The sequence below is a fragment of the Spea bombifrons genome, chromosome 6, assembly GCF_027358695.1.
Source record: "Spea bombifrons isolate aSpeBom1 chromosome 6, aSpeBom1.2.pri, whole genome shotgun sequence".
Lineage (NCBI taxonomy): Eukaryota > Metazoa > Chordata > Amphibia > Anura > Pelobatidae > Spea > Spea bombifrons.
Window position 1 is genome coordinate 36779352 of NC_071092.1, and position 12587 is coordinate 36791938.

The following is a 12587-nucleotide window of genomic DNA, read 5'->3' on the forward strand; positions in this document are numbered from 1 at the left end:
AGAGGATGAGTGATCTAATTATCATGGATTGTTGTTTTTACTGTTTGTACTGATTAAAATCCAATGGGTTATAGAATTTAAAAAGAAGAATGTTCAATGTGACTAGCTTTCAAAAATATGGTATTCTATTGTATTTTTGCATCTCCTGTGTATACCACACCGAAAGCCCCGCAGGTCATACCAGCCCCCTGATCCTTGAAATGAAAAGCGAATGGGCTCGTTTTATTTTATATCCACTATTGACATGTGATGCCTATCAGTCCCTTCATTAGGGTATAAGTTCTCGTACATGTTTAGAACACAGAAGCGGCGGAAGCTCACAGTTATCACCGGTTTTAATACCTCCATTGTTGATTTCACCGATATTTTATTGTTTATTCTTTGCTTTTTATGAATTTTTTTTGCACAACTTGTACGTTCTCTGAACATAACCTTTTGAAGACTGTTGCTACTGAGCTATTGCTGGATCCTTTAGTACCCCTTTGGTACCTTAAATGTTTAAAATCAGTTATAGTGTTATATATTCCATCCAAGTCTCTCTTTATGTCTCTAGGTTTATGGGGATTAATGTTCTGATAAATAGCGCCATCTAGTGCTTTTTTAGTAGAAAGGAAAACGGTTTACGGAGTTTCACACACCTCCCTTTTTAGAAAGGGGAACTTCTACATACAGAAATAAATCCCATTTAACCCCTTAAGGACAATGGGTTGTCTTTAAACCCATTAAAAACAATGCATTGTGAGCCTGTGCATGTATGGGCTTTGTCATGAAGGGGTTAAGTTACACTGGTATAGATATTAGTGCTGGCAAGAGCTTGGACGGGTCTGCTATTCATGCGCAATGTTTACATCATGAGATTCCAGTGACGCAACAAAGATCCAGGCAGGGCACCGTGTTCATGAAAATACTGTGGTCTATGCATTTTATTCCCGTCTATATAGTATTCATAAAAATCAAAGCACATTTGGGTTTGTCTTTTTTTTACTTTGGAGAGTTTAAATAGAATGAAAAAAACATTTACAGTTATATTGGTTGTTAGTATTGAGAAGGTGGCATCGTATCATATGCATTAAGACACACAGCTGAATATCAGTCTGATGAACTCTGAGTTTAATGTATGAAACGTGAAGGTGCGTAAGTAGTCGGATGAGAAACCCTGAGAGGAGAGGATTGATGAAACTGGAAGATGACCTTCTACAAGCACCCTCGGGGCCTCTTATTTCAGACACCTTCATGGCTTCAAGTTTATTAGGAACAATTGGAAAACGAGAAGAATATAAAGTATATATGGAGAGTCTATATGAGAGCCCGTGGAGAATTCTTAAATTTGAAATGTATTGTGCCATAGTGTCAGTAGTCAAGACCGAGTTGATGTAACTGACAGGTCCCCCATAGTACCACAAAAATCAAGCTATTTTAATGTGTCAAGTGTCCTTGAGTTACCTTTCTCTTGTCCCCTAAAACCTTAGGGAGAATTGCCCATGGGTGGAAATAATTCTGACTATATATTTGCTATTCTCACAATACTGACACCTCTGCTGGAAAAACCATGTGCACGGCTCCACCTAGTGACAGAGCTTGGGAAGTACATGGTTATTTTTGACATTTCCAATTGTTGGTTCAAATAATGGTCGAATTCTCCTCAGAAAGAGTTTTCCTTTATTTAGATCATGCATAATCGAGACAAGGCACACAACAAACAAAAGTCGAACCATTGTCTGATTACATGTTTGGATTACATGGTTTATATAACCTCTTATCTACCTCTAATAGCATGCATCATTCTGATTGGTTACTTTTCAAGCAGGTTACGCCTCTTTAAGCTGCATAATTAAGAATGGCCTATACTTGACCCTTTGCACATATACATATATAGAATAACATAGAGTAGATGTGTTGGCATGAACTCGTGCATATATCATAGACTAGACATTTTCTACTTTCTTATGTCTTTGTCAGCAATAATATTTACGATAACATAAGCATTTTTCTAACACCAATCCTTTAGGTACAAGCAGGTGCAATTAGCAGCAATCATTCTCTAATAATTATATATATATACACAGCAGAATTTTTATTGTTAAATTAAAAAAAATAAATTTGATATAAGGCGGGACCATGTCCAGGTGTTTCCACACAAAATAAAATAAAATACACACCATGTTCACCCAGGCAAAGTTTAGATGTAAATGGTCCCCAAAGGATCACTCTCACATGTCAGAATATTAAATTAGGATGCACTTAATCTGGAAGCCATCGGTACAGGTGAATGGTTTCCAGCAGCGCCCTTTGACATGGCGCTGTAAGCAACCTTTGACGCCAAATATGTCATAACTTCTAACTGCTGGTGTTGCATATTAGATATATACATTTACATTGGGTTTTATTTTATGTCCGAGTTCCTAGGTAGACTTTTTGTGTTTTGGTGTATTAAGATGTAACCATGTGAATAAAGGAGACGGTTTTCTGCTGATTAGAGGACACGGACATGTTCAAGAGTTATTCCTCTTGAAAGAAAGAGCTAAACATGGAAATTACCAGTTTTGAATAGACTCTTCTAAGGGTCCCTAATTATTGGGTATTCTTCAACATTTTTGGACACGGATAACTGGTATATGAATGTGTGTTAAATATCTTGTGGAAGGGTTCTGCTACGTGTACTGTTGTTTTTGATACCATAATGATATGTGGTGGTGTAACGTTGCTATATGAATGTATAGGGTTAATTTGCTGATCTGTTTGCTCACCTCTCTCCTTCCTCTTTTCCATAGACCGTCATCACAGTGATTTTCAGGTGTTTTTCTACCTTTGGATTATCTCCTATTTTGTCAGTTCCTGTTACACGCTTATATGGGATTTGAAGATGGATTGGGGACTGTTTGACCGCAACGCAGGGGAGAATACTTTCCTCCGGGAAGAAATTGTGTACCCGCAAAAGGTCAGACTCTGTAACATCAAATATTGAGTACGGCTCATTTTGATTGGTCTTGGTCAATTGGTTTTCTAGGAGAATGCTGACTTTTTGTTTAAGGTTCTGATGATTCCCGTTTTGTCCTCTAGGCATATTACTATTGTGCAATTATACAAGATGTAATTCTCCGTTTCGCCTGGACCATTCAGATATCTCTCACCACATTAAATCTCTTCCAAGATGCTGGTGATATCATCTCCACCATACTTGCGCCACTTGAGGTCTTCCGGTGAGAATGTAGACACTTAACACAGTTTGTTTGCCCCTAATTCGTGAAATTTTCATGTCACAATCTTATCAAATGTTTGCATCCTCTATTTTGTCCATACCCCATTCCAAAAACTATACAGAATAGGAAGGAACTACATTGCCTACCTTACCTAACGAGAAACTTTGCCGTACTCGGCTTCAGAGCGTGGTGAGGTGGCCATCTGGGAGCCGTGATGGAAGTCTGTGGTACAACAGCACAGACCTCCATGGGTTTTATAGCTCCCTGGGCTGGACAGGAGAGATCAGACGATCTTCTCAACTGGCCCGTGATGGCTCGGTGGGATAGTGGTGGACTGTACCACGGAAAACAGGACTTTTTGGAGACATGCATTGTACCCGTGTACGTGTTGCCCACCCACTTTCAGTTCTACGTATTTGTAAACTGAAGTTAATTTTATGTAGAATGCCTTTTTCCATTAAATATGTACAGAAATGTATTAAACTAAACTAATATAAATGGTTACAGTGGTGCTATATTAATTCTGTTAACACACCTGATACCTAAGAATTGGCTGGGATTATTTAAGTAATTAATTAACACATATAGCTTAAGCCTTAAACATTTGTTGCTGTGAACCATTAAAGGCCTATATTTTATTATATATTTTTATTATATTTTATGACTTCCCACTTTTGCAGCCGCTTTGTGTGGAACTTCTTCCGTCTGGAGAACGAGCACCTAAATAACTGTGGTGAGTTCCGTGCCGTGCGTGATATTTCTGTGGCACCAATGAACGCAGACGACCAAACCCTGCTGGAGCAGATGATGGATCAAGAGGATGGTGTGAAAAACCGAGCCAAGAGCAAGACCTGGAAACGCAGCCAGAGCATTTCCCTTCGCAGACCCCGCTTGTCATCACAGTGAGTTGCAAGGAATATTGCCAGACCTGTGTGTGTGTGATTGACTATTGCCTTTAATGGGAGGCCAGCTCACAGGAATCTTACAAAGATTCAGTGAATTTAGGTAGGTAGGATACAGGATCATCTTTAACGTGGGGGCAGTTGTCCAGGCCCAGTCATTCTTGTGGGGGCCCATAGTAGCCACTGTTTGAGGCCACAACGCCCACGGTCTCAGGGATCACAACTTACCTCTATGTATCTGATACCTCTCATATTACCCAGGGAAAGCAGGAACGCAGTGGGGTCACATGACATAACATGACCCTACTGCATTCCTGCTTTCCCTGGGCAATACTAGACAGGTTTCTGCACAGTTTCCGAGTGCCACAGAGAAATCTGCAGGTGAGGTAAGGGAGGGAGTATGAAAGAGTGTGTGTGTTTAGTATGTATGTATTTGTGTGTGTGTATTTTATATACATTTGTATTTTTGAAGGTAATGTAATGATCCTGTATATTTTGCCTTAATCAGCGCCTTCTCATCCAACATCACCTCTTTTTTCTGTTTTGTCTTTTAGGAGTAAGGCACGAGATGCTAAGATCCTGATTGATGACACTGACGATGAAGCAAACACATGAACTGTCTGACACAATCAAAGTCCAGCCTTGGAGCATTTCTATCAGGCTGTCACCTCCCCACCATTTTGGCTTATCTTTGTCCTCTCTTCACCCCCCGCCGTCGCTGGGTTGGCCATTTGCACGCTCGCCTTCCCCAGCCTATTATTTTTCAATCTACGGACAGAGAGAGCTACGGACAGCCCTTTCCTCACCTGAGGCTACCAAAATGGAAAGGACTCTCGGGAAGCTAAAGGGGAGTTTCCAACAAACACCCCAGTCCCAAACTACTTAATCTCTTGCCTGATTCTAAACGGACTTCAATTAACTGACTTTTGCTTTTTTTTTTGCGCTGTGGTGCCACATATGCCGGCCCTTGCTGGTAATGTTCTCTTTTTTCACAGCTGCTATTTTCTTTGTCTTACATCCCTTTACTTACCGCAGTTCTCTGCACCCCAACACATTTTGTTTGCAAAAGCATCATGGATATTTGTGTTCCCACCCCCCAGCAGTGCTGGATGGGGTCCCAATGTTAAAGGGGCTGGGGGAGTGACCGACGTATGAGGGGGCGCATTCCCTTCATTTACACCTTAAACAATCCTTTGTTTTAAACCAAAGTTCTTTCCTTTCTTCTCACTCTATCTTAACATTTCCCTAGTTCTTCTGGACCATCTTGTAATGGCTTGCCTTAAGGGCTTGCAGTTATTTCAGTATCTCAGAGAAGGCACTCCTGCCAAGGGCCTGTATTCTGCTCTTTGTAAGAGCTGAGCACTCCCTCTCATAGCCTCAACAATCTGCACTTGGGCATTTGTGACGCTTAACCATTTTGCTGCTAAAAACTGTAGCCATTGGGGCAATTGTTTGTAGATCCCCTACAGCAGAGTGGTTAAACAGGACCCTTTCCTCTTTACTGCCAGGTGGTGGACATGCGTACATTGTGCATTCAGGTGCAAGGCATGTCTTCGGTATTTTGTGTGACTTCTTTGAGTGCTGGCTCATACTGCTGTCCATTCTCATTGCTGCCTTTTGGGTTGCACCCATATTTGCCAGCTGAAATTCCCACAAGGGCTGACAATAGGGAACCAGTCTTAAACCCCTTCCCGTCCCTTTATCCCCGTCACTGCAGTAATTGGGGAGGGGGCAACAGGAAATCTAAACACCACGTACAAGGTTAGTCAGCTTGTGCTCTGTACCTGCTCCATGAGACGGGTAAAGAAACACAATAAAGCTGCCCCCTTCTCACTCTTTGCTTTCTCCAGTTGGTGCAAGGACAATCTTTTAAGACTTACACCCCTTTTTGGTGACAATTTACCTCTTCAAGAGCCTGCCTCTCTCAGCTCCTCTCCCTCATTACTGTGAGGAAATGGTGCTTAGAGTGTTCGCTGAGGTTTGTGACCGCTGTGTTCTCGTCTTGCTGTAGCTGTGTACGTGCATTGCTGTTCATCTTGGCTTCTCTTGTCCGTGCGCATGCTGCTCTGTCTAGAGGGAATTATTCGTGTTTTTAGAAACGGGCTCAACTGCTGAGTTTAGGGAGATGGTTCCAGTTGCTTTGTTAATTTTTTTGTCCCAATAGGACTATGACCCACAGCTTGCAGACATCAGCGTTATGGAGGACATGCAGTCCTTACGAGCGCGGCCCCGTTCACTGCCACTTACAGGTTGCAGAAACTGGTCAACACTTAAAAGAAAATGAAGACTAGACATGGCTGTTATTTAGTTGTGCCAGTAGCTGCCATGGCAACGTTTTTATTTACTCCTGCATATTTATAAACCGCTTACCTTCTACTAATGTATTTATATTCCACCTCCACGAAATGCCATATGCTTCAAGGAAAAACAAAGACCAGGGGAATAATTCACATGGGCAGATGTTTTAATCTGATCCTTCGCAGGATTCACCACCAGACGTGCGCCATTGAATGCTCAACCAACCCTGGTTTTTCTGCTCACATTCCTTAAGATATTTTTTTGTCTCACAAAGCACAGTTTTAACCGGGGCATAAAACCTTCTTCACATGACACATGCAAGATGGTCACCTTACTGCCCGACTAAAAACTGCTCTTTCCCGACTTACAGTTTTTAGATGTTACGAAGAAGAGCAGAAGACAATATCCTCAGTCCATGTTAGTTGAACATGGATCCCCCACCCATGTTGTACATGCATCGAGGAGAGAAGAATTGACTTTGACAATGATAGAAGTATATACACTCATTAAGAGCACTCTCCCTGCTTGGTAGCTGTAACGTGTCAAACATGTTCTTCTTGTGTAAGATGTGGTGTAAGTCTGTGCAACAAGGGAATCGTGTCTGGAAGAGGGATGTTGTAGAAAGCCAGGGAACTTAAGCACACTCCGTCCCTCCCTGCTCCCCTCTCCAGCTCTCCCCACTGTGAAGCTCTCTTCCTGCTAGGTGTCTTCAGTATAAGCACTGTGACTTGTCTTTCGGGTGCATTCCTATCCTTTATCCCCCACCTCTCATCTTGTCTTCCTCCGGGTCCTTCCCAGTTCCGTATCCCTCTCCTTCTCATGCTTGCCACCCCTGCCCTTTTTATTTTTGTGCTTCTCTATGCTCTGAAGACAAAGACCATAAACTGCTTATTGCTTGCTCTCTTCTATGTGACTGTGCTTATAGCTTTCAATTCCCCTTTGATGGATATAAACATTTTTTTATTTCATTTTCTTTTCTTTATAATAAATACTGTGGAGTACTTTTTGGTCAGTAGGAACATTTGGCACAAAGTGCTTCTGGTTTGTAGGTTGTATAAAATCAGATTTATGTGGCTTTATGTGTTTTTGGTAAAACAAAAAAGAAAATTATTGTGGAGTCTGTCTCTTGATTTTCTAGATGTTACTGCTTACAGAGCAAACCTGAATGTCAAATACAGTAGTTTTACATGGCGATGGTAAAGTACATCTGTCATTAGAAAAAAAACGTTACCAATGGATACTAAAGGGTCTCTGTCACCAGACGGAACTTGTCATTAATAAATAGAGAAATGTAGCTTTCCAGCTTATATCTGTGTGCTACTCATGGGTGCCGCACTGTTATCCCCGTATTCCTAAGGGACAGTGGCATAACGCAACGAGATAACGCATTGTATCTACTTTGTGTGCCTTCCACTTTATAAGGTATCCGAATGCCCTTATGTAGTTACTCGGAATGATATACGATTCTTTGTCGACAGATCACACATAAGACGTTGGCAGACGAAATGTTAGGCTAATAAAGGCTCACTTAATCCCTATTAATAGGCCTCTGGAATAATATTCTGAACGAGACCCACATCTGTTATATAAAGAAAGCCGGCATCAAAAAAGGGACTACAGCGTCCATGAGTACAAGAGTAGATCTATGTGACGTACCCTCATGCATACACAGTTTTCACTTTCACAATGTTTACATACGCTTTGAGCGGACCATATGCTGACGGATCACAATGCATGGTAGTGCAAATGTCTCATTCGTGTCAGATTGTATCTACAAGGTACACACTTTTACCATCAACAGTTTTCCCTCCACTAAGTATTTTGAGCAATTTAATACAATGCTGCACCCTTATTCCTCTGTGACTGATACATTTTTTATATAAATAACCTGGCCCACTTTTTCAGTAGGATTATGAATTCAATCAGTTATGTTAAAAGCTGCATTAAGCCAGGAGCTGCAGCAGATGCCAAGATCAGATTCTGTGTAACGCTGCGATGGGTCCATCTAGCAATACCATATCTCATCCCCGTGTTCGTTAAAATATGCTCGATGGATGGCTCCTTCTTGCCGGAGGTGAGGTAAGTCATACAATGCGTGTCTGGCTGGCCGGGCAGACAGGGCTGTAACATTAGATGTTAAATACTGTCTGTCTCATCCTGTCCTTAATCAAATTACTCCACTTGTGGCATTCAATAAGTACAATAATAATATTGTGATTGTAATGTCTAGGACTTTGAAATCATCAATATAAGTCAGAGCTGCGTTAATTTAGTTACTAAACCATCATTGCTTGGTCCAATGACTATTACTACAATACGCTTATGGCTTTACAATCCTTGTCTCCCTAATGGGTAGGTTAATGTAACTTTGATGCATGAGACGTATGTCAATACCTGCAAGGAGCGATCTTCTTGCTGCTGTTGCCTTTGGGTTGATTCAATAAATGTCAGTTACTGTGGTTGACAGAACTCCTACAACTCAAATATTCATTGATTTCCGTTGATGAGACTTTAAATTTGACAGCATACCGGCAGAAGTCAATGCTCCCTGTCCAGTTGGGTTTTTTAAGCAATAATTAAGAATCTTTAATAGGGGCCTCTGCAGACCTTCTAAATAGAGAATAATTTTGATCCAAATACATTTAACAAGAGCACACCTCCCAACAAGTTATGAGGAATGGCTAGAGGGCATGAGAGTTGAGAGATTTTGGTCACTTCCTGACTCGATGATAGTTTTCATTTATGGAATGTGCTGCTTAAAAAAAAAAAAAAAAAAAAACATTTTAATCAGATAAAGCAATCAACTGAATGATTGTAGTGTAACCATATTATTGTAATCATCCTCCTGGGATACACAATTAAAAGTCTGGCTTTATTAGAGGGACATACATTGTATATATACAATAAATTCTGAGCCAGACACGGACGGTGGTACAGCATAACTGACATCACTATTTACTGAGCCGGACATTGATTGTGGTACAGCATAACTGCCATTGCTATATACTGAGACACAAATTAACGGTGGTACAGGCAGTGGTTTACTTTTGTTTTGTGCTGCCCTAGGCAAGACTAAACTCTGGCACCCCCATAATCTAAAATTGGCCCACCCCTAACCATAACTGCCCCTAAATTAACCCTAAAGACCTCACCAACCACAACTGCCCCTAAATCAACCCCCACCTTGCCTAACTTTCAGCATCCCAAATATTAATTTTATACTTACTGTTAAATTAGTTGCTGAGCAGTGTGGATGCTATAAGGAAAGGGGTGGGGCCAATCAGTGTGACTGCAGGGAGGGACTGGGAAGCAGAAAGGGGCAGGGCCAATCATCAGTGTGGCTGCAGGGAGGGCAGTTGCCTTGTCTGCCCCGTGGCAGATACAGCACTGGGTACAGCATAACTGCCATCATTATAAACTGTGCCAGACATTGGAGGTGGTACAGCATAACTGGAATCCCTATTTGCTGAGCCAGACACTGACAGTGGTACCACAATCAGTGCCTGGCTCAGTATATAGCGATATGGTTAAGGTGCACTGTACACCTTAACTCCCATCATTGATGGGATGTTACTGTGTACCACTGTACCACTGTGTATCAAAGGGCCATCACGCACACGCTTCATGCTTTTTAACACAATGTTTTCTTACCTTTTCTTGTGTCTCTGTCTAATCTCATGCAGCTCCTTATCCTCAACCTTTTCTTCTTCTGTTTTAGTCTGTTTTGCCTCCTCCTTTTCTTTTCCTTACTTTTTGATCTTCTTTAAGAAATGGCCTTCTGCTTCAGTGCTGGGCACCGGGATATGACAACAAAGCTTGGCGCACATACACTTATACATAGCCATTCATGCACAAATATATTGATACAAAAACATTAAAACATACATATCCCCTCCCTCCCGCACCCCCCTTTACTGCTTCATGATGTAACATGATGCCCGCTGCCTTACTAACTCCACGTGCTGGTTGACCCTTGTAGTTAAGCACAGTTTGGGCCAGTTAGTGGAAGATCATGGCTCCTGCAAACCTCACCACAAGCCCCCTGAACCTTGCGGGCCCTAGGTCAGTGTCCTAGTGCCTAGTGGATCAGTCTACCTTTGGTAGCAAGACGCTGAAATATTAGCCCTTTAATAGACTCTACATTGTGGGCTATCTAGTGACTTGTCAAATGTGTTCCCCAAATGGATCTAATATCGGTCCTCCCAAAAACCTTGATTTTGTCATTATTTAAATAAACCCGTAATTGAATCGGCTGCACTCAAACAGGGATATCAACCATAAAAGATCGATTTGGTCATAGCATTGAGAAATAGGAAGGAGTCTCACACACAACTACTTTACATGACACTTTAAGAGATCGTACATTATTTTCAGAATTGTTTCCTGCTATATTGTGTATGTAGGAATGTCACAAAGCTCCATAAAACTGATTGCACTGAAATGTGTAACGTGTCGCTGTGTGTGTGTCTGGCAGTTATGTTCTATATGTGACATTTGATTCAGTAACAGTCTTGTTCCCCTGGCGTGTGTTTCTTCCTCTCTGTGAAGATGTCCTTGCCTGGATGAATGAAGCTGCAGTATGCAGGACCATTAACATCATCATTTACTTTCATAATAAATCTTATGATCTTGGACGGTTTAACTGATGCCCCTCATCTCTGCAGAGCCTTGAGAAACACCAAGGCTCGGGTCCTTCACTTTTAACGTTACACTGAACATTTGCTCATAAACCGGCAGAATAGAGAATAACTGCAATCAGTGCTGATTTCCATCAGAATCTCACCAAATGGATCATCTGGTGACCTTTAAGGAGTTAATTCTAAAGGAAGCCGCTGAAGGACATTAGTGGCTTTCAATGAGCATTAAGCCCAATAACATCTGACCCCCGTGCCGTCGTACACTTAACCGCATAACACAGCATGTGGGGCACATGTCGCTAAAAATACTACGCCCCCTGCGAGAGTTACCGCTACCCCGGACCCCCATCTTTCACCCATGGACGGACCCCTGTTACGCCAATAAATGACAGCTATACTTCCCAGCTGTATCGGTTATGGCAGCCCATGGTGCAAATGACACCCCATGCAGATGTTTCTGAGATATATAGACACCATAGGATAAACAGAAGTGCTTCCACGTACATTCCATTCGATCTCATTACTTTGCTTCATTATTATCAAACAAACCGGTACGTATCTCTATTTTTATTTATTAAGCGCTAACAGGTTTACAGTTTACAAGTAATAAAAGAAGAGGCTCCATAAATCCAGCAGCCTGCAGACATTTCCATTAGGGTACAATAAGTATAAAGGACCCTGCCGGGTAGAGCGCGCGGCCTTCTGCCTTTCTAAACTGGTACCCGATGTCTTTGGATTAAAAAAGTACATTAAAAAAGCAGCCCCAAACCCACTGGGCAGATAACACACGATGTGTCCCATCCAGCGGGGGCCACAACTGCATAGAAAAGCAAGTAAAGGGAGCATACAAAGGATCCCGTTGTCACGGAAACACTGCCGGAAGCATATGTGACACTGGTGGCTATTTGTGGAATTGCAAGTAAAAACATGCAAAACAAAAATAAAATTTGGCTTTGTAGAGGCGACTCCGGTTCATGAGCCATTATTATTTAGAACTGAATTACTACAACATGGGCCAGAAAAGTAATCAGCCGTGAAATTCTATTACGCCCCCTCCTCCACTATTTGAGTTTCCCCCCTTTCCCCCAGGCTCTGCTCCCTGTCTCTTCTTATGTCTGTTTCCCCACCTCCTTCATCCCAGAGTCTTGTGTATTTAGTCACTTTAATTACAGCTCCTTCTCTGTGTGAATTTTAACTTCTCTCCGACTCCTCCCTTCGCTGTCTCCCCCCTCCAGTTACTCCCCTCACCCCCTCCATGCGTCACTGGAAGCCCACTGTAATGCCAGCTTGAGACTTCACCCCCCGTCTACTTCCCACCCCGGCCCGGCTCTCTCACACCTTGTGCGGGCAGCTGTTTGCGAAATGCCCCAAAGAGACCGGTTAGATATTTACTAAGGAGAGGAGGGGAGAGTTTCTTAGCGGGGAGGAGGGAGGGAGCTGAGGTCACAGGGAGACTAGAGGGGGAGATGGAGAGAAGGGAGAGGGAAGGAGATGACTGAAAGGAGAGAAGAGTTTGTGGGAAGACGTTGAAGGACACAGTGCGGGGCATC

The 12587-nt window shown here is 42.2% G+C and overlaps 1 protein-coding gene across 1 annotated transcript in view; it reads left to right on the top strand.

The window, feature by feature from the left end:
- The window catches only part of XPR1 (xenotropic and polytropic retrovirus receptor 1), a 52440-nt gene extending 47130 nt beyond the window's left edge, over window positions 1-5310 (top strand). Inside the window, exons 12-15 of the mRNA XM_053470384.1 lie at window positions 2772-2938; window positions 3061-3200; window positions 3881-4102; window positions 4657-5310. Of these exons, the coding sequence (XP_053326359.1) occupies window positions 2772-2938; window positions 3061-3200; window positions 3881-4102; window positions 4657-4717 (590 nt within the window). The 3' untranslated portion in view covers window positions 4718-5310. The remainder of the gene's footprint in view (window positions 1-2771; window positions 2939-3060; window positions 3201-3880; window positions 4103-4656) is intronic.
- Window positions 5311-12587: the final 7277 nt, after the last annotated feature.